This window comes from Amphiura filiformis, chromosome 7 (assembly GCF_039555335.1).
Source record: "Amphiura filiformis chromosome 7, Afil_fr2py, whole genome shotgun sequence".
Lineage (NCBI taxonomy): Eukaryota > Metazoa > Echinodermata > Ophiuroidea > Amphilepidida > Amphiuridae > Amphiura > Amphiura filiformis.
Window position 1 is genome coordinate 61371051 of NC_092634.1, and position 22810 is coordinate 61393860.

The following is a 22810-nucleotide window of genomic DNA, read 5'->3' on the forward strand; positions in this document are numbered from 1 at the left end:
TGCATCTATTTATAGGAATATTTTCCATTCAGCTCCATTATTGAGAAATTTGACTGAAAGAGTGGCTATAAAATGCGTTTAAGTTTCCTTCAAAATTTGTGAAATACGCCTATGGATCCACTTTTGGGGCGCTTTTTTCTCCCCTTTTGATTTTAGGGGGTACTTTGCCCCCTGCCCCCACTGGCTATGCCACTTTCACTCTCTCTCCCTCCCCTTTTTTTTTTTTAAGACCCGGGTGCTGCAGCCCAGCCCCCCCCCCCTCCCCCCCTCCCCCCCCCCCTTGCAGCGCCTGAACATTGTTTCCTGGGGAGGAGGTGGAAATAACAAGTACATAACATGAGCTATGAAACATATCATGTACCGGGTATTTTAAGCCTCATGTTCAATTCACAGGAATTTGATCTTTAAAACATCAACTGTCATGTCGTCCCAATGATTTTCGCACAAGATTGTAGTGATGACTATATTTCATTATTCCCTATTTTCCTTAATGAATTGCAAATATCAATGATGAAAGTGGCAGTCATTTATAAATAAATATGTTAATAAACAATTGTGAAGTATTTGAATTGACAGTAACAACTTTTTTAGAATTTGCATCAGGTGTTCAAGAACCATAGTGCTTAAAACCCGGAGCAGGTAACTGAATATAAAAGTGCTGCAAATGTTCAGTACATGTAGCAATCAACTCTCAAAACAGACCATAAATGATACTTTGCTAACTCGCCACATTTCTTTTATGTGTGACCCATCATATCAAAAGGATTGATTTGACAAAACTGAGATTTGAACATGTCCTTGGAGAGCAAATTCCATGTTTTAAAATGATACCTTAATTTGAAGAGATACTCTTCACAAAAAATTCATCTTTTATTCTTATTATATTTTGCAAGGTTATTTTGTCCATTATGCTATGTGCCCACCTTATTGTTCACATGGGTAATATTATTTCATTATTTATATAAAATTATGGATGTCTCATCACAATGATAATGGTTGTCAGGCTTGGAAATAAGTGGGTCCACTACTAGTAACTCTATAAGGCCAAAAAAAATTGTTGTGTTGCCCTCAACCGACTGACCCTAAATCCTGAAAAATCAGTTTCGCAGTTTTTTTTGGGTTTTTTAATGATGATTTTTACAGATTTGTTCAAAGAATCAATGTTTTTTCACTTAAAATTAATATTTTATTGAAAGACTAGTCTTAAATTGATTATCTAACATGTTTAACAAGTATCCAGAAGTCAAAATTGACAGATGTCCCCTATTTGAAGAAGCATTATTTAATATTTGAGGGGATTTGTAAAAACTGAAGGTTAAAAAAAAATCTGACCGACCAGGGGTTCAAATTCGCAATCAATTGCGGGAACCAGTTTAGGTTCTCTCAAATGGCTTTTGCGAGAACCTTTGGTTCTAATCAGAACCAGGCTTTCGATTCCCCGTAATATTGAGAAAAAAAACCTGTGAAATCATAATACCCTATAAATAGGTGGGAATTTGTTTGCAACTTACTATAACATTATTAATAACAAAACCATATTGGTTATCTTTTTTTTGTTTTTAAAAGCAGCTGTTTCAACTTTGAATCCTGAAAGTATTTTTAATAATATTGTAGTTTACCGAACGTAAAATACTGACTACACAGCAAGCTCAGCAACTTTCTTTAAGCTTATTAAACTTCGACTATCGCTGTAACTTACCTATCATGCATTAATGAGACCATAACATAACATTTATGTATTAAATATAGTGCAGTTTAAAAGGTTTTACACCCGTATGAATTAGTTTTGGAGAATCTGAGGCCGCGAATGACCCATCTCCTACTGCTAGCTACGCGATGAAGAGATGTCAAAACATGAAAATATACCATATACCGCAATACCCCTAATTTCACTTGATATCTATTTACATTTTATTCATAAATTTATTACAAATTTCCTTAAATGTTAAGCTGAAAATTGCTTAAAATAGCTTTTGTATGTACTGTTATATGATTCGCAATTTTAAACCATATATTTTCAAATGAAATGCAAATTAAATTAAATTAAATTTATTCCACATATTATTTTGTACATCGGGTAAAGGGTGAGCACGTGTGTAATAAATGACGACGTCATTTGACGATTAATTATTCATGTCATGATTAATTATTCATATGACACGACTCTTTGGTAAGAAAGAGTTGCCGTGATTGGTGGAAATACGTGAGATGAATGTGATTTAACCAATGACATAGACGCTTTTATTTACTAGCGAGGTCATATCTATTATTATGGGATGGTGGGTTGTAAACACAGGCCAGGGCGAAACTTTCACGCTCTGTACGAGATGGACAGCTAAAATGATGAAAACTTTGCCTTTTTTCCTCAACATTTCAGAATTATATTCATGGATTAATGAGATTATTAAATCACATTTCCGTTGCAGTAAAAAAGGGTAAAAATAACACAAAATGTGATCTTAGACTTCCAAGCTTGTGCGCGAACCAATTTTGGTTCGCCCAGTTGCAACCCGGCGAGAACCTTCACGCGAACCGGTTCGCGGGTTCGCGTCGGATTTGAAGCCCTGCCGACCAACCCAACTTTCCCATTTTTCCCACTTCAGGGCAACACACAAATCTAAATGTCTTGATTTGGAAAAACATCCTTCATTTATTAGTCTGGTTTAATGAGGAATTAGGTCTGGCTAACAATAAAAGAAACACTCAAAACGAGGCCCAAAACAAGATCAAATTAGGCCCAAAACAAGCGGAAAATTGAAAGAATACACTTGAATGTTGGATTAATCAATACAGTCAGAATAGTAAGAAGTACCTCACTCAAGAGGGCACTCAAGTGAAGTGGATGGAGTTAATTTAGTTTGTATTTATCTTACTTTGAGCTTGTTTTGGAGTGTTTCAGCTTGTTTTAGGTCTTCCTATTGAGTGTTTTGTCCTACTTTGAGTGATTTGTTTGTCAGCCAATGCATTTTTTTATAGTTTTTTTGCAGTAAAATCATGACATTCTGAGAAATATTTTGAAGAAAATGTACTTGATTCGATTATCGTATAAAACAATTAGTATTTGTACTTCACAATTTTATGTTGTTTACTTTTGAACACTCGCAAAGGACATCTTAATTCAACTCAAGTTAAAAAAATTCTTTAAAAAATTAAAAAAAAAATCTTTTTGAAACTGGCAAAGGCTTTGAGACAATGTGTTATTTTTGAGCCCAATGATCAGTGGCTGTCAGGGTTGGTATGCTAGACCTTTAGTGTTTCCAGTAAATGATAGCCCATTGTACGTATAATGTAATAATTACAGTAACTCAATTGTCAAAAATGCTTCCTTTGACCCCCGTGGACCAGATCGTGTCACATTTAAGCTCCTGTAGAATAGGAAAAAGCCCCTAGTTCCCTGGTAAATCTGATCACCAGGGCCTATTTTGTTTACACAAAATTGGTGAAAATCATGACACACAAACACATGAAGATAATAATACTTACTTATTAAGTTTGCTTCTTTTAAATGTACATGTCATAAAGTCCAGTGGTTTGTTTGGTACATCAATTTTCATTATATTTGGTGCTTTCAGTTTGGTTAGGGCTTTTTCAGACCAATTGCTACTTGGATTGGGATGCGCCTGTTGAAAAAACAAATATCTACTATTACCGTACTGACGCGAGTATAGTCTCACCCCGTTTTTGGGTGAACTTTTTTTCAAAATTGGGGGGTGGGACTATACTCGAATTTCAAAAAAAATTTCGGTTTTGTAGTGTCCCTGGACCTAGACCTAAATGCTAGTCATTCATGGTTGACCTAAAAAAAAAATTAAAAAATTTCAAGATGTTTTAGATATTTTTAATATGAAAATTGATAATTTGTTTTCATGTCATACTCTATTAATGATTTCAAAATGCATTGAATTTGAATGCATTTTGAAATCATTAATAGAGTATGACATGAATACCAATTATCAATTTTCATATTAAAAATTTGGGGGTGGGACTTTACTCGAAGGTGGGACTATACTCGCGTCAGTACGGTAATTGAAACACAAACTTATTCTGTCGCCAAAAGGTACTGGATTCCTATAATACTTCCAAGACTTTTTCCAGCCCCATCCCCCAAAAAGAAATCTATGCCACTGAGTGCTGGCAATGTATTTATGAGGCAAATTTGGAGCACAAGCAGCTGTCCCCCCGGAGCACTATAATCCTAACCCTAAACCTATATCCCAAACCCTAACCCTAAACCCTATCTGACCCAAACCCCAACCCTTGTGCTCTAGGAGAACAGTTGGTTGACAAAAGTATTCATGGCAAATTCTTCACCATTTTATCATAGGCAAAAAAAGTCAAATCAAATCAAATCAGATCAAATCAATCACTTGAAATGAAGGACAGGACACAGTAGGGAGAGCGGGAGTGTTCGCCTATATTTTCTGACCAGCCTAGCGATGTCAATTTTAAGGTTAGGGATGACCTGATTACCCCATATGAAAGCCCTATGTCTTAGCTATATAGGGCCACAATCTCAGAACTATAGGCCTTAAAATAGCAACAGGATAGAGCAAACAAAAAAGTTTTGCAAAGTGGCGAACTCGCCCCATATTGGGGCAGGTTCACCCATATGGTGGTAATCACAAAAAAGGTTTAAACATTGCATAACAATAACATATTAAATGCAAACATTTAGCAAGAGTCTAGGGCATTCATTCTCTTCTGGGGAGTCACTAAATTTGTTGCAGGGGTCGGGTCAGGGTAAAATGTAGGTTCAAATTGAGCTTAAACGTATCATGTTTACAACTTCGAGGAGATTATGGATTAGGACATTAACGGTGGTATAAGTAATACTGATACCACATAACATGCTTTTCAGTAGTTTTACCTTGTTTAATGGTATAATTATAAATTATGATGGGGCAGGTCCGCCCTCCAGTTTGGGGTAAGTCCGCCTGGGGAAGATATACATGTAGGGCGAACATGCCCCATCCTCAAAAGGGCGAACGTGCCCCTTGTGCACATTTTTGTATTTTCTTCAGGGTATGCAAAATACAAATCGAATAAGGAGTTTATAACTGCATTAAATCTTTGACAAATCCCATATGTTCCCAATACAGATTTCCAGTAAAACCATCTGTATGTATCAATGATAATACAACATTATGAATGCAAGAAAAATTATGTTTTGTTGTAATTTTTGTTTGTTTTGGCTGTAGTTCGATGAACACGTCCCTATATGTCGCGTTTTTATGAGAAGTTTATAATGACCTATGTCACCTAATTTTGCCATCACCAAATTGCCCGATAGCCGTAGTGCTGAGAAACAAGGGGTGGGCGAACCTGCCCCTAGGGCGAACACTCCCCGCTCTCCCCTACACCAGCCCAATTGACACAAAAAAAGAGAGAGAAAAAAAGGGGAAAGTAAGTTTTTTTAATATATGGGCTAGGGGGTGACATACCATCTACGCCTACACTAGCAAATTTAGTAAACCATAGAAGACCACCTTTTAGCAAGGTAAAGTACACACTATTCCTGCAATAGCTGCCCTATGTACATTTTGACAAGTTCTGCATACTACATGTACATTGTATTTTGTATGTATACATCTAAAAAATGGCACCTGGCAGCTATTGCAGATAGGGCCTTCAAATCCTATTAACCCTTGAGTCTAGAAATTCTGTCAAGCATTGAGAATTATACCATTCAGGGCTACAATAGATTTTATTGTAGATTTACTATTCAAAATCATCAGACTGAATCAAGTACAGGAAAGGACAATATGTGACTCCTCGCCACAACTGAGCCCGGATGTAAGCCAATCATCATTTTTGAGATATTCAACCAAAATATTCTGCTTGAAATTAGCTTTAAAATGATGTATATCATGTCTATAGTACTTGACATTTAAGTAGTGAAAAATCAATAAAACAGTCAATAAATCCTATCTTTCCTATTGTTTATTGTTAAGTTCGATGGAGCATATCTCAATAGTGGCACTGGCGACATCCGGGCTCAGTTGTGGCGAGGAGTCACATATGTACATGTAGTCTACATGTTATTATATTCAAGCTGAATTGATCAGATATTTCACTCCAATTTGTTTACATTTAACTCAACACTATCATAAATGTGCATAAAAGTGCCAGCAAATGTAACAAACTGGGGTTTTCCCTGTATGAGGTTATGAGTGGTGGCGGTGTGAGTGTGTCTTTGCATTTTGTCCATGTAAAAATAGGGCCTATATCTGTTCTGAATCCAACTGTATTTGCTCAAACACAAAGTAACATGAACAAAGACAAAAATTTTTTTTATAGCGTTATTTTGAAAAAAACATGCAGTTCCAAAATACATGTCAATGTTTTTATGCCTTTATGAAATAACTAGGGAGGTGGGGTTCATCACTCCTTCCGACACACAAGTTTTACCTTCTCAGCACTACAGTAAGCCAAAAAATTAAGGAACCAGTTGTGTTTACCCCTGTATATCCTAAATAAAGACAAACATGTAAAAACTAAAACAAGCAGCCAATAACTGTACTCTTTAGCTGATTTTAGACCTTATTCGTTGAAATTGGTTGAGAATTAAAGAAACAGTGATCTACATTGTAAAAGCGTAACGAAGAAACTAAATCAAAAGTAATCCTTATTCTGTTCTAATCAATGAAATCACAACGCTAGTTTTAACATGCTAATCAATGGGAGCACTGACGTAGTTCTCTTGTTCACAAAAGCTTTGGATCGTTGTGTCTTTATTTCTTGGCTGCATACATGTAGCTGCTGGTTCCAATTATGTCTGTCTTTGTTTAGGATATACAGGGGTTGAGCATAACTGGTACCTTAATTTGTTGGCTAACTGTATATTATGCTGGTATATACCTGGGTGGAGAGGGACATATAGAGGTTAAGAGCCTAATTGTCCAAAGGCACAACACAACAGCGCCACCACCAGCTTCGAACCCATAACCTTCTGATAACGAATTTGAGCATGTACTTCTTGTCCATCATTCGACCAATAAGACATCAATACAATTATGCACTTCATAGGCCTACTGACCTGTAGGGGTGCCCTGAAGTTGAGCTCTTCTGCATAAAACATAAGCGCATTCCACGGAGTGTGCAATTTATAATATGTAATAATCTTCTTCTCGCTCTCCACGACATCCTCTTCTATTTCCAGCCCTGCCCTCTGTATATTGTAGAGGAACTTTTTCCTCCACGTGTCCTGTTGTCTGTCTTCCTCCTTGGATTCGTTGGGTAGCCCTTTGTCCCTTAGCTCTTGGTCTTCTTTCTCTCGCTTTTGGAATTCTTTTTCCGACAACCGGGTCTCTTCGTGGACAACAATGTAATCTGTGTGAAAATAGAGAGTACATATTCACAGGATATTACAATTCAAGTTCACAAATGTAAGGGACGAAATCAAAACTTGACCGGCGGTTCACCTGATTCCTATTGTTCTAACCAGTGGCCCCTCCATTTTTTTGACCTGGGGGGCTGCCCCCCCCCCCACTTTTAACCTCAAATCAAGAAAGTGGGGGCTAAAATACCGTTGCCCCCCCCAATTTTTTTTTTTTTTACCATCCCCTCCCCATGTTGAAGATCTTGGAGGCCACTATCTGTTATAGTCATTATAAGCTTTGTGGTATTCTAATTATCCCCCACTATACATTGTAGCAATATTGATAACCAGTGTCTGCATTTTAGCTGATTACGACTTTCTGAGTACACACCATCATGTACGTGAATGTGTATATCGGTAAGTCTTTCCAAGCATATAATTTGAAATGAAAATGGCTCTAACATATGTCCTACATGTTGTATTATAAAATGAGATATTATGGGATATCATGATCATAATAAATTTTTTGTTAAACCAACGACTTTGTTTATTTAAGGGCTCAGAGAGTGTTGTTTTCACATATTTTTTGTGGGACCTGAGAGCATGTCAGACATATCGAATTACATTTTGAATGCAAGGAATATATTTCTGATATAAAATAATTTGATTTTTTGAAATTTGCGATATATAATACAATGTGTAAGGCAAATGATCATGCAAAAATTGATATTTTTTAAATTTACCAGTCCTCAAAATAAATTGTATAAATCTAATAATATGTACTTAAGGCCCTTCACAATTAATTCTTAGTTTCCTGTTTCATGGTTGAAAACCATGGATGAGGCGACTTTTAATTATTAATTATCTTTTATTTTCTTTATTTTAAAATAAGTGGTCGCAACCTACATCAAGCCATTTTGACAAGGAGCATGCATTTAATTATTTTACTACTATGTTTGATTTTATACATAAGTAATGGTACAATTAGGTTCTATGTTTATTCATCATTATAGATGATATGATCAAAGTCAGAAAGTAGCAAATGGTAGTCATTAAAAGTTATTTTTAAAGAGAAAATCCAAAATATAAATAAAATAATTAAATATTTTGCAATTCTCTACTTTGGACGCGGGCGGGAAACAGGAAACTAAGAATCAATTGCAATTGGCCTAAAGTGTATACATGCAGCTGGTATGAAAAGCCAGGATGATGAAAAGCTGTCCATCAGATGAAAATTGTAACCTTTCATATGAAGGTACAGTCTTTATTCCAAAAGACACCAAAAAAAAAATGCAGGTCTTTTTTGGAAAAAAATTGTGCATCTTCAATATGAAAGATCAAAATTTTCAATTGATGGTCGGCTTTTCATCCCAGCTACATACACTTTAAGTACATATCTTTAGATTTATAAGAGGACTGTTAAATATCAAAAATACAAAAAATATCAAATTTTAATAATTTGCCATAAAATTTGTATAATATCACAAATTTCAAAATTACGGCTCTGCCTAATGACACAATTTTAATTATCCTTCACTTTCAAGCATTTTAGTTGTAATGTGCATCTTTCTTCGGCCTGTCTATACGCTCGCTATACCACAATTGTCCTAATTTTGATCCATTTAAGTGTTAAAATTGCAAAATTTCTACTAATTAGCGGGCCAGCAGGATGATTTGGACCCCCCCCCAGCTTGGTGGCCTCGGTAAGCCCATGATTTTGGCCTTTCCCCCTCCCCCTAAATTAATGTAGCATATGCACCACTCAAACCTAAAAAATTCTCTGCATAAAATGTTAAAATGAAAATAGTCATTACAAACATAATACAGAAGTGAAACAGGATATAGCATGCATTGTAACTTTGCACTGCCTTATCTAGCCCAAGCTCATTAAAAATTAATGTTTCTTTAATATTGCAGCATACTGTATGGCAATATTGATGATAATTTTGATTCATACATGTATAGATTGCATTTTTAGGCTTATTCAGTGATTTGCTCATCCGGACGATCATAAAAATCACCAACATTCAGATTTTAGTACCCTTTGTCATAATTTATATACTGACAGTACATGTATGTAAAATAGCTACATGTATTTGAATGGGGCTTAAACTTCATCAATACTGCTGTTTTCTTTGTTTTTTTCCAAATTTTTCATTTCAAAAATACCTGAAATGACAATTTGAATGAGTTATCCTTCACTTGCCAAATAAAAAACAAAACAAAACAAAACAAAACACTTTTAAGCAATTTATAAACAATTAAAACATTTTTACACTTGCACTGGGATCACTGAATGGGTCTTTAAAATACAAAACATAAGTGGCCATTTGATTGCAGATAAATGGCATTGCCCCCTCCCTCCCCAGTCCCCACCGGACAGCATCATGCCAGAAATCTAATTTTTTTTGAAAAAGTGTCAATCCAGAGATTGCCTTTAAAATTAAGATTCTATTTCTAAAGAGGTGTTGTCGTGACTATGGAAAATCCAATTACCATCACGATGAAGTGCAGAGACCAGGCACAACATGCGATAAATGCTATGAGCTGCTGTTTCTTTGTTTTTGTTTTTTATTATTATTTTAGACCCTATAAACCAGTCGGAATGGTGTTGAAATGGCAGCCATGTTGGAGGGCAGTTCCTAAGATGACAGAGAGATAGGTTTCTAAATTGACTCCACAACCATTTACAACCATTTATAACAGGCCTTGCCGTTTCGCCCAAACTCACTTTCTAGTGAGCGATTTTCCACTCGCCATAGACACTAAATATCGCTCGCAGCGAATCACCCAATATTGAACTACATTCAAGTTTCAGCACTTTTCAATGTATTTGATTTATCGTAATAACTTTGCCTTATTTTCTGAAAATGGAATTGAGGGTGTCAACAGTGCGTACAAGTGTTTCATACTTTTAGTTATAGAGTGTGATGCGACCACTACATACTAGAGAGTGATTCAGCTCTGAGAGTGATTCTACCACTCGCCTAACATCATGCTAGCGAGTGATTGGCCACTCGCCTTTAAAATCTAGACGGCAAGACCTGTAACTACCCCTATTTTTATGTATTATCATGGGAAAGTCCCAATGGAGGCTTCTTAAAACATAGTTTTATTCAAAATGAGGATGCCTTGTGTTGTCTTATATTCAGACAGGCTCTCGGGTATCCATATAGTAGGTAAGTTCCGGGTTGGAATTTCTCTTGCGGATCATTTTCAAGATGACAATTTGGATTGATACATGAACAGTTTAATGGCCATGCAAATCACGACAGAAAATCCAATTTTCATTTAAAGTGGGAATTGAGGATAAAGTGCAGACTGCAGAGTTTAATAACTAAAATCCAACCTATATCATAATGGGGTTGGACCTAATATGGTCTCCTCCATTATAACCATATAATATAACTTCATATTAATTTCAATAATAGTTTATTATAAGACTTTCCCCAAGGCTAGATATGATGACCACTTATCTTTCTCTTAATTTGAAAATTGTTATGTTATATGAACCTTGAAAAGTTGAATAAGTGTATAAAAAAAAAATTATAAAAAAAGACATGCTTGAATCATATTCATACAGTTGGCTTGTTCAGACAATCGCTTGTAAAGTCGCTTGTAACTACATTCGAATGTAAACTTGCATGTAGTGCCCGTCTAAACGCACTCACATGTAGCTACATGCAAGTTACAACCGCCCCATGCCCCCCCCACTGCCTACGCCACTGACATCTACACATGATTTAATTCCAAACTTCATATACTACAACTGGATGACTGAAACCATTCATCAATATTAAACCCTTACCAATTTTCCGTTTTCCATCGTTGAAGAATGTGCCGGGGTCATCGTTCCTTGGAGTTGCTACAAAATGGATAGGAATCTGTTCATCGTTTGCATCATCCTAAATACAGAAATAAAATAAACAACATAAAAAACATAAATGAGTGGGAGAAGTTGTACACTTAATTGTTCCAAAGTCTGAAATTTTGCAACACTCCATGAATTGAGGCACAAGGGGAAGAGAACCAACAGCCTAAAACTGTTTTTTCCACACAATATTTAAAGTATTTCAAGGGGTTCGTGCAAAGAAGTCCTATTTATTTTTTAGGTGAAATTCTTTCACAATTGGGGGTGGAATTATACTCGAATTTAAAAAAAAATCGGTTTTGGAGTCAGTGTTTACTCAGAGGCTGTATGTCTCAAATTTGGCCCAGTGAAAATTATATTTGGCCCACAACAATTTGCAATGCTGTATTACAATTAGTCAATTTGAGGAATTACTGAGACAAAATTGAGTCAATTTTGGGGAGAAATGCTTCATTTGGCGCACTCAATTTCCAGAGAGAGTAAACACTGTTTGGAGTGTCCCTGGACCTAGACCTGAATGCTAGGATCATTCATGGTTGACCTAAAAAAAACAAAAAAACGTTGGCACGATGTTTTGTGTTTTTAATATGAAAATTGATAATTTGTTTTCATGTCATACTCTATTAATGATATCAAAATGCATTCAAATTCAATTTTTTTTTCAATTTTTTTTACAATTTCTGGAATTTTTCGAAAAATGGGGGGTGGGACTATAATACTCGAACGTGGGACTATAATCGGATGAATACGGTAATAGAGGGGGCAGATATAATGCCTTATACATTTTTGTAAATCTTACCCCAAATCAAAGCAGTCATTGACAATACGTGTAAATGTGATGTACATTGAATTTTTGTATTCTATAGTCTCTACACTGCTGTGCTAGTATAAAAATTTAGATGACTATTAAGATGATATATTACTACATTTATGATTAAATTTTTAAATAATGAAATTTAAAGCTAAATGGCATTTTAGAGATGTACACTACTGGTTCTGTTACACAGCCATGCATGTGCAACAGATTGTGGGAAATTATCAATTTTTTTCAAGGCTTTCACTGAATTAAATGTGGTGTTCATCCCCGGATAATCAGCATACTATACAAAGCAAGTGGGTGTAGAATACCTGTATCTAATCATATGCATAAAATTCCATAATTCCAGAAAAATGTGTACAGCACAAACTTTTGGGATATAGAAAAAAATACGCTGTTTTGCTAAATGAAAAGGAGCCTGATCTTTTATTATAGCATCACAATATAATTCAAGTAATGCATCAATTTTACATCATAAGTGTGATTTCTAAAGTGCAACAAGGGCGCAACTCCAAATTTTAACTAAAATGAGTTAGACCCAGCATTTTATTGCCAGCCGACTTATTCTTCCCAAATGTGAGTGAAAGCAGGGCCCAAAATTACTCTCTATAAATAGTCTTCCAAGTACATTTATTCATATCACAGTTTTTAATTTTATGGAACAAAAACCCCATGGAGTTGGGCATTTCTTTCACAAATATTGGGTTAAAGTGTAGTTTTGTTTAGCAACTGCCTTAGGATTTACATGATTTAAGTATTTCCAACTTTGAAAAAAAGAGTAATGTCAACAAAAGAACAAATTTATTGTGTCAAGTCGAGCCAATGTTTTAGTTTCATGAACTATTTTTACAATTTTACAAGTCAATAAGAGGGTAAGTTTGGTCTCTACTACCTCCATGGTTTGGTCAAGGGTTAACATTTTGTGTACAAACATCATAAATGTATCAGAGCCGATTTTATAGTCCCCTGGGGACAAGACAACAATCTGCTAATCAAATTCAGTTTATTTCAAATTTTCCAGATTGCACACCACAAAAATGACCATGCTATCTTCAGTAGATAGCAAACATCTGCCCTCTGATTATCATGATTTAAATATTCACCTTTATTTCCTGCAATTATATACTAAAAAATATTGCAAATTATGTGAATGCATGTAAAAATAATGTAAACATCGGTCATGAAACAAAGGGATCAATGACAAATCTTAATATTTTTGAACTGGAACTATATTATATTTTTTAGTGAAATGCATACAAGACTACAAATATTTTACTTTTCTAGATAATTTTAACAAAGAAATAAATAGTGCTTGAACTGTTTTGGTTGCATATTACAAGTTTTTGTTTAAACTGTCAAATATATTCATGTCATAAAATAAAATTATCGCAATACAAACACCAACAAAGCTTACATTTTTTTGTTAAATGTGTTATATATGACTGCCCATGTGATATACAGTAGATGAGTATACCATCTGGTCACTGTGATCAGAATAGACAAACACACACTGCACAAAAAGAAATTCCACACATGTGTGGGTTATAATTTTGATTATAGGGGTATGGACCAACTAGGGGCCATCAGTGTGACATCACAGTGGCCATCTTGTGGGTACTGGTAAACTCTGTTCAAAGTGTCAAGTCATGAACAACAGATGAATTTCTGGTTGAAAATCGCCTGAAAAAAAAACACCCAGAAATACAAGGAATGAGCCATTTTGAGGTCTTTCAGAGATGAAATTATCAAAATTAAGGGTCTTTCAGAGCTCTATTTTGGTCCAATATAGAAGGTCTTCAGAGCTGTGAAATCCAAAATGGGGGGTCTTTCTGGGGGAACATACCCGTATTAAATGGTCATTTGTGTTAAGTGCCCCCCCCCCGGCATCCCCCTTGGAAAATTTAGGGGGGGGGGCATGCCCCCATCCTCCCACTGTCTACGGTGTGTGGAGCTTACAGAGCAATGACACAAGCTCAGGCCGCGACTCCCTTCAAAATGTTTACACCAGGTAATCACAGCCTTCCCTTTAAACTTTTCATATCGCACCAATTTCCATAAATCTTTTGAAACTAGAGACAAACTCTTCTGACACACATGTGGGGTATTGCACAGCTAACAAAAATCTTCACACATTTCTATATCAACATTAAATGTTATACTAATTTGGCCTAATCATATCATGGAAGCTATTACTTCCATGATCATATTAACAAAAAGAACCCCAAACTAGAGTGTGGACTTTCTTTTTGTGTGGTGTTTACATACGGTACTAATTTCCAATGCTAATAAACATTCCCAGGTTAGCCTAATGAAACTGTATCACATATCAGACAAAATACAGAGTTGGCAACACTTTTCCATGGCAATTTAAAGCCTTAATGTACGATCTTTTTAAATTTTTAGATTTTTCTTTTTTTTTCTTACAAAATGATAAAACAGTTAATATGCAATCATTATGAAAGTTCTAATATATTTGGATGCGAAAAACATTGGAAATTTGCAAAGAAACAACATCATAAACTTTTAAACACCTCTATCACGCGAAATACTGTATCTCGCACATTTTGGATTACGACAGTGAGCGAGGCCTCAGAGTTAGTCTCCTACACAGCCAGTTTGGTTATGCTCCCTATGTGTGTTGGAACTTCTTTTTGCCTGATTTAAACCGGCAAAAATGGCAAAAACTCCTATGTAGTCAGTCAAATATTAAAAAGTAACACAGAGAGTTTATAAACAGTAACATACAACTTTTGATCAATCATGTAACATATTTCTTGTCTCAAGTCCTTCAAATGAAAAAGTTTTGAATTTGTTGTGCCACATTGCTAGTGAGCAATGAAAACCCATGCCTTACCTACCAAATCTGGCCTTGACACACTCAAAAAATTACTTTTGTAACATAATAATTTGTTTTAAGATGAAAAAAATGAACTATTTATCACATTTTTAGTTTTTGGCATTTTTGCAGGCAAAACTGTTTTTGCCAAGCGGTAAAAATGAGGTTGGGTTTTTTCACATGCGACAATAGCCTGCGAACCCTGCTTTTTATCACATTTTTACAATTCAATAAATCCTATGAAAATCAATTTATATAATTTTCTCAAAAGAATTCCACAGGCCTAACCAACCTGAACCCAAAGATTTTTTCTCATTTATTTTGTTAACAAGCAATATAAAATCAATAAATGAAATTAAACCTATAATTTTCCCCCAAATTTCATAAAATCTATAGAACCTGCTCTGCATTGATTTGACAATAAATATTTTATGATTTGAAGCATAGGCCTATAATGTTGCCATAAATCCGGACTGTATTTATAATTTAAAAAATATAAAAACAAGCCTATGATAATAAAAGCCTAATAAAACAAGCCTAGATCTACTCTACATGTATGAGAAGAAAAGTACATAGTTCAGTTGTTGGTAGCAATTCTTTTTGCTGCTGGTTTCTATCCGAGTATTGTTTATCACATATTCATCATGCAAATGCATGCCCCCTCCCAATTTTTCAATGAAAAAGGGGACAAAAATGCCAAAATTGACATGCCATATGGTGTGAGTAACTTTAGTATAACTAAGTGATGATTAGTTTAAGGGGGTACTACACCCCAGGCCAATTTTGTGCCTATTTTTGTATTTTTCTCCAATATTTCTTCAATATTTATGACCCCCTTTCAACCTGCAGTAGTTTTTCACTATGCTCGTTTGTTGGGTAATGTGTAAATGTTTAGTCCAGTAGTGTTTTGTATTACTTTTTGCGATTTTTCCGTGTTTTTTTCCTTTGTAAGTGAAAAAAAATTCAAATCGCACAATAAGCCGTCAAAAGCGAAATGTCTTGCGATGCTACAGGAAACAAATTTGGGTTTTTTTGGCCTTATCATGCTTATGGTTCATTCCTACATTGCATTTGATTCGTATGCCATACAATTTTTACGATGTACATATTATGAGTATTTTCAACTGAATTTCAGGTGCTATTAATAATTTGTAATCAATATGCAAATCAGCATCCTAGGATGTGCATGCAACCAGCAGCATGCAAGGCTGTCAATTTTTTCATAATTTTGACACAGTACAACGGACCATTTTTTACTACATTTTTGCTTCAGAAAATAACCAATTTTTCCTCAATCACAAAATTCTCAATGGCACAAACCTGCACATGTATACCGGTACCTAAAACTACACTTGAGTTTTAAAACATTAAATTTAATTAAATCAATTAATTACAATGAACAGGATTACAAGTAATGCCTTGATAACAATTTATATAAGCCTTATAAAAATTGTATTGCCCTTCGAGCTAAAATTAGTTCGCAACATTTTTCCGTATTTTATACTAGACTATGCCATAATCGAATTTTGATAAATAAAATATGTTATTACTAATTATAATGAACGCATTCAGTTGAACTCAAAATTATACTGATGTTTATTAAAATTAAAGTGTTCAACAGTAAAATGATTATAAACAGTAAAAGTTATTGAATGCAACATATTTTGCATAATTTTATAAAGGCTCACTTCCAGGGTTGTTGCTACATGTAGGCCAATTTCTATGCCAGGTGGCAAATTATTATGGCTTGAGCGCGTGGCGCGTGGCTCTCGCACTTACGGCCGGGGTCCAGGGGCCGCTAAGGGTATCACCCCCTAAAAAAAATTTTGTTGCTCCTCTTATGATGAAAAAATCATTTATTAAAAAAAAAAAAATTTTTTTTTTTTTTTTTGCCGTCTTGGCCCCGCCCGCAGCGCCAGCGTAGCTACAACCCTGGTCACTTCAATACTGAACAATTCTGATTTTGGAATCTACCAGTTTTACTTAATTGATCGCGAAAGCCTGAGTAAAAAACCTATGTACTTTGGATTTAAAGCAGGACTTTACCCATTGTCTCCGGGTTTGTCTCTACACACTGCCAATCATAGGCCAACTTGTTTATCAATCCAATTTAACCACAATCACTAAACATGGTAGTATAACAAAGAACAGACACAAGAACAAAAAGAACAGACACCCTTAATTAAAGTATGAAACAAAAAGAACAGACACCCTTAATTAAAGTATGAAACAAAAAGAACAGACACCCTTAATTAAAGTATGAAACAAAAAAGAACAGACACCCTTTAATTAAAAGATGAAAAAAGATAAAAGATGTAAAATCAAATCAAATCAAAACAGACACCCTTAAGGGATCCAAAATGAGCGTTTATTATGCGTTTCGACAGTATTTTTTGTGGGACATGAGAGCACCTCAGACCTATCGAATTGCATTCTGAATCTGAAGCATGTCTTTCTGATATCAAATAATTTTCATTTTTTTAAATCACAATACAATACAAATTTTATGACAAATTATAAAAATTTGATATTTTTCAAATTTTGATATATAACAGTCCTCGAAGTAAATTATATAAATCTAATGATATATTCTTAAAGTGTATGTAGCAGGAGGAAAAGCCGACGGTCAATTGAAAATTTTGACCTTTCATATTGAAGATATGGATTTTTTCCCAAAAAGACCTAATTTTTTTTTGGTGTTTTGGGAAAAAAATCCATATCTTCAATACTGAGGTCAAAATTTTCAATTGATCGTCGGCTTTTCATCCCACCTACATACACTTTAAGTATAAATCATCAGATTTATAAAGTTTACTTCAAGTACTGTTAAATATCAAAAATATCAATTTTAATGGTTTGCCATAAAATGTGTATTAAATTGCGAATTTCAAAAAATCAAAATTATTTGATATCAGAATGACATTCTTCATATTCAGAATGTAATTCGATATGTCTGATGTGCTCTAATGTCCCAAAATAAATACTGTCCAAACGTTCATACCCCAGCCCTTAATTAAAGTATGAAACAAAAATAACAGACACCCTTAATTAAAGTATGAAACAAAAAGAACAGACACCCTTAATTAAAGTATGAAACAAAAAGAACAGACACCCTATGAAACAAAAAGAACAGACACCCTTAATTAAAGGATTAAACAAAAAGAACAGACACCCTATGAAACAAAATGAACAGACACCCTTAATCCAAACGACAAGTATTTGATGTTTCTACTGTATACACTATCTGTGTACTCTCATATTAAACTTATGATTTATGAAAAAATGATGATGAACAACAGAACTCAATGAATACAACTGAACCATTATGAAGCATGCACTATTTAATATTTAATTTAAGCTGAAAAAGTAAACAAATTTGGGGTCGGGGCAGCGAACAAAACAAAACAAAAGCCTGTTCTCGGGCCTGTTCTACAATGTAGTTCTTTTGGCCCGACCCACCAAGATTCCATTTTGGGATTTTGTTTGTTTGTTTTGATTCTTTAATGTAAAATCAGCTGTTTTAAGCCAAAAACAGATTGTTTGGGGGGCAAAAAGTGATTTATTTCAACTGACAAATATGAGCAAATTGAGGGAAAATGCATTTTTTTAACAGATGTGTCATTTTTTAAGTAATTTGCTAGAAAAATTAAATAAGCCTAAATTTGTCATTGTCTAATTCCTTCAACTGATTAAAAAACTGTTATTTTAGCTCCTTCTGTCAAGGGGGGAAAACACTTTTGATGCTTGCACTGTAACTGCAATCACTATAAAAATGTATTCACTGTATTGTTGTTCAATTGCAGTCATAGAATTATAGGAATTATATTATGTTTTAAAAGTCTGCAACCTGAGGAGAAAATAATTATGTTATGATGTAAAATGATATTAGTGACATGTTCATATTACATATGATGTGTAATTTGTATGGTGCATGCTGTCTGTCAATAATTCTTTCAAAGATGTGCACAAAATATTACATTGAAAATGGAACAACTTGTTACTAAGAGATTATTGTTTTTATACCCTTTTGTTCTTTGCAAATGAATGTATAGTAGATATTACATATGTAATTAAAATACCTAAAACAGCGTAATTATGTTATAACAGCATGATTTATTACTCGGAGTTTCACGCCTAAAACGGCGATCATCAGATAAATAGCTGAACACTGAACTGTAACTCCAAAACAAAACAAATAAATTCACAGCGTTGAAAGCGTACGCATCTTCACTAGAAAAGTATGACAGCGCGCATGTTTAAAAACGAATGACACAGTAGGCCTATATACGCACGCATGTTTAGCGAAAAACGCGATGGGCGCAGCAACTACGCATGCAATTAAGTGCGTAATTATTTCATTTCATACACGCATGCTCGCAATTTTGAAATGCGAAAAACAAATGCACGCATGTTTAGCGAAAAAAACGCAATAATAAAGCGCAGCCTATCGCATGTAATGAAGTGCGCAAATTATTTCTTTAAAATGCGGAAGGCGCAGTAGGCGTCTCAGCAACTACGCAAGTATTGAAGTGCGCAATTTATTTTTTCTTTGCGCGGCTTGGTGGTTTGTTCAGCTATTTATCTGATGATCGCCGTTTTAGGCGTGAAACTCCAAGTAATAAATCATGCTGTTATAACATAATTACGCTGTTTTATGTATTTTATTACACGCTCTACTATCTAATAGTATCGAGCACTATCTTCAGCTGTTTTGATTAACTATATATTATATATGTAATTATGTATAAATTCTATACAGTACCTGGAAAAACTCTGCATAATCTATTTAGTGCATTATTTGTGTCAATTGTCAACAAAATAAACCTTACAGACCTTTCAATATTTATGCCATGGGTGAGTGAGAGTTTTAATGGAGAATCCACATATTTTGAGTGGGGTTAAGTATTTAAAATGGAGAAAAGGAGGAAAACAAGGGGTGAGTCCGAAAACCGATGGAGGAACACAAAATCTTTTGTCAATTTTTTTGTCGAAACTCCCACAACTCCCACTCCACCCCCTCCCCCCCCCGACATAAGTATTGAATGGTCCCTTACACTGCAAGCCTTAAAGGCCAAGTAAAATAAAAAACTAGTTTCACGTCCGGGTTTTTGAAAAAAAGGAGGAAGAGGGGACTTTTTATTTTCTATTTTTTATCACAAAATCGGTGTAAATACCCATAATTAGAGCTGTTTTAGCGTACCGGTATATAATAATACCTGGAAAATGGAGGAGGCCTCTTTTTATTTCTTGTTCTGAGAGGTAGGCCCCCTCTAAACTGTCACAAAACCTTCCAAAAGTGTTTCTTGTATATTAGCAAGGCTGTAGAAAGCATCTTTACTTCCTAGACATATTTTTTGAAAAGTTATAACCGAATTTCAAAAAATAAAAATATATTTGAAGAAACCACAAAAAAGGAAGCGGGAGGGGACGTGAAACATGTTTATTTTTTTATTTGGCGAACAGTACTGACTTACTAGATTGTACATGCACACACAGGGGCGGATCCAGGAAGAATTGTGATTTTGTTTTCCAGTGATTTGTAGTAAATTACAACATTTTTGGACAGTATTCTGACTCAGAGGGGGTAATTTTCACGAGTGGGCCCATCTGCCCTAGGCCCCCTACTTGCAGTATAGGGTGGTGCTGCTCTGGCTGTAAAATTTTGTGAATGGTCACCTTTTCCACAGATAATTTAAGCATTTTCGTCCTCCAATGAGATACAAGATTCCAATATAAATTATAATTAAAAGGTTAAACAAGAATGTCTTTAAAAAAGATGATGCCATGGATGTGTTCCATTTTCATCCAATATATAAAATGTGCATATCTTTGATGTACGGTATGTTACCATGTTAGTAGTGTATTCTAAATCTAATCTGTGTGCAATTACTTTACCTTCTCTTGTACTGCTCCTTTTGAATTTGTGGGTTCATCCTTCATGAGAATAAAATCATTTAAAATTCTTTTAAAAAATATTCCCTTTAATAAATTAGTCAAAAATAACTGATGATGAATGTTTAGTCTTCTAGGCCTATGTATACTTGGTCTATGGAGCAAAATATTAACCTCATAAATAATCAATTATCTGTGAAGACAACTTTATGGAGAAAAAAAGATAATGTTCCAAAATGAAAAATTTTCCACAGGGCATTAGAAATTGCAGTAAATTATTTACCCCGTGTGGACTTTGATCACCCCTACAAATTGATGTTTTAGTGCAATACAACAAGAAAAAAAAAAACTCTGTTCATTTTTTTTTTTTTGGACCTTCTTGGATATTTTTACCCTGAAAATTTGACTTCTTTGGAGGAACTTTTTTCTTTGGGTGGGGCAGGCAGGGTGGGGGTATGGTTCTGCCTACATGTATATTGGAATTACAGTTTCACCAAAATGTTACAAGCTACAATGTATAAAAATGTGCCAGAATGGAGTAAACAAATTTGCACAGAGGGGTACATGTTCTACATTTATAATTTTAGTGGAAAATAAAGTTTTTTTACCTCCAGTCCTAATGCACATGAAGTATTGGGTGGTGAAATTAAAATACAAGGGGAAGGGGAAAGCAACCCTAAAACAATGGGAAGGGGGAAGGATGCAGGATTTGCAGGTCAAAATTTGACTCAAAAATGTGCAATATAGGATATAGACTACCCTTCAAAGAGCCCAAAATTAGGACCCCATATTATATAGAACATCATTGGGGCAAGTCATTGCAGTGACTGTTATATTGCAAAGGGTCATTACTCGGAAATTTAAAAAAAGGGACACAACTCCCGAATAAGTGGTCCTTCGGAAAACAATCCTTACCATCAATTCCGAATGTATAAAATCCCTTCGAATCGAGCCTTACTTTCAGAATAACGAACGACAACCAAATTAGGGGAGGCAAGCAAATTTTGGCAAGCCGAAAGGGGGGGGGGGCAAGCGATTTTTGGTACACATTCCTGGCGCGCCTTTTAAATAAAACGCTCTAGAAAGGCTTCGGAAAACCATACAGAAACACTTAAATATGGTCACGTGTCATATGGTGGGGCACATTTGCGTTACAAACACTGATTTTGAACATTTGTCTTCATTTTCACTTAAATTGATGCATGTCTAAAACTATACATCTCACACCAACAAAACTATACATTTTTGGAAAGCTAATGTTCCAAGGAATCCAACAATGCAAAATTGATATTGGTATACAGGGTGTGTAAGAAAATATATAGGGTGATATCATGAAAAAAAAAATTTTTACTAGAAAATTGATAATTTATTGCATTTGCTACTGATATGGAATACCTCTAATGTAATCTAATTTTGTGGCAGGCAACACTATGAGCTTTAATAAAATGTATACTTTTACTATGTTATGATTGGCCAAAGTGGTGATACAGGGTGTGAAAATGTACATAACTTTACGCACCAAATGTTGATTACATTTTTGAAAATATTTTCTTTAGAGTGTATCCTACATTTATTTTAACTGCATATTTGGATTCCCTGGGTAAAATGCTTTCCAAAAATGTATACTTTTCCTATCTTAGGGTGTATAATTCTCAAGTAACAACAATTTACAGCCAAAACGCACGTTGTGACTGAAAATCTTGGCATTTGTGTGTAGTGAATAGGGAAAAATTGTGGGTCTTGTGACTTGCGGTTCTCAGTGAGTACTTGAAGACATGAAATAGATCAAACTAATTGTAGCCACCACCTTCTGACTTGGAAATTTACCTGACTGGCGCCCTCTATTTTGGGTTACCAGCTAGAGATGCACTAAATCATAAGATAAAAGTTACACATTGTTTGACCATCTCGGAGAAGATGTACCTTTTCTACCGTAAAGATTACGTAAAGATTACGTATTATTGCATAAGTGGATGGATATTATGTTGTGCCAGGAAATAAATCACTTGTAGTCTGAGATCCAACAGGAACGGATAAGTACTATTGTGTTTCCTAGCTGTTATATTATATGCAAAT

General features: G+C 34.8%; 1 protein-coding gene across 1 annotated transcript in view; it reads right to left on the reverse strand.

Annotated features, from left to right (window-relative positions):
* Positions 1–22810, reverse strand: part of LOC140157434 (anoctamin-7-like) — a 77324-nt gene that overhangs the window by 44185 nt on the left and 10329 nt on the right. The window contains 3 exon segments of the mRNA XM_072180633.1: positions 3484–3620; positions 7037–7329; positions 11127–11223. Of these exon segments, the coding sequence (XP_072036734.1) occupies positions 3484–3620; positions 7037–7329; positions 11127–11223 (527 nt within the window).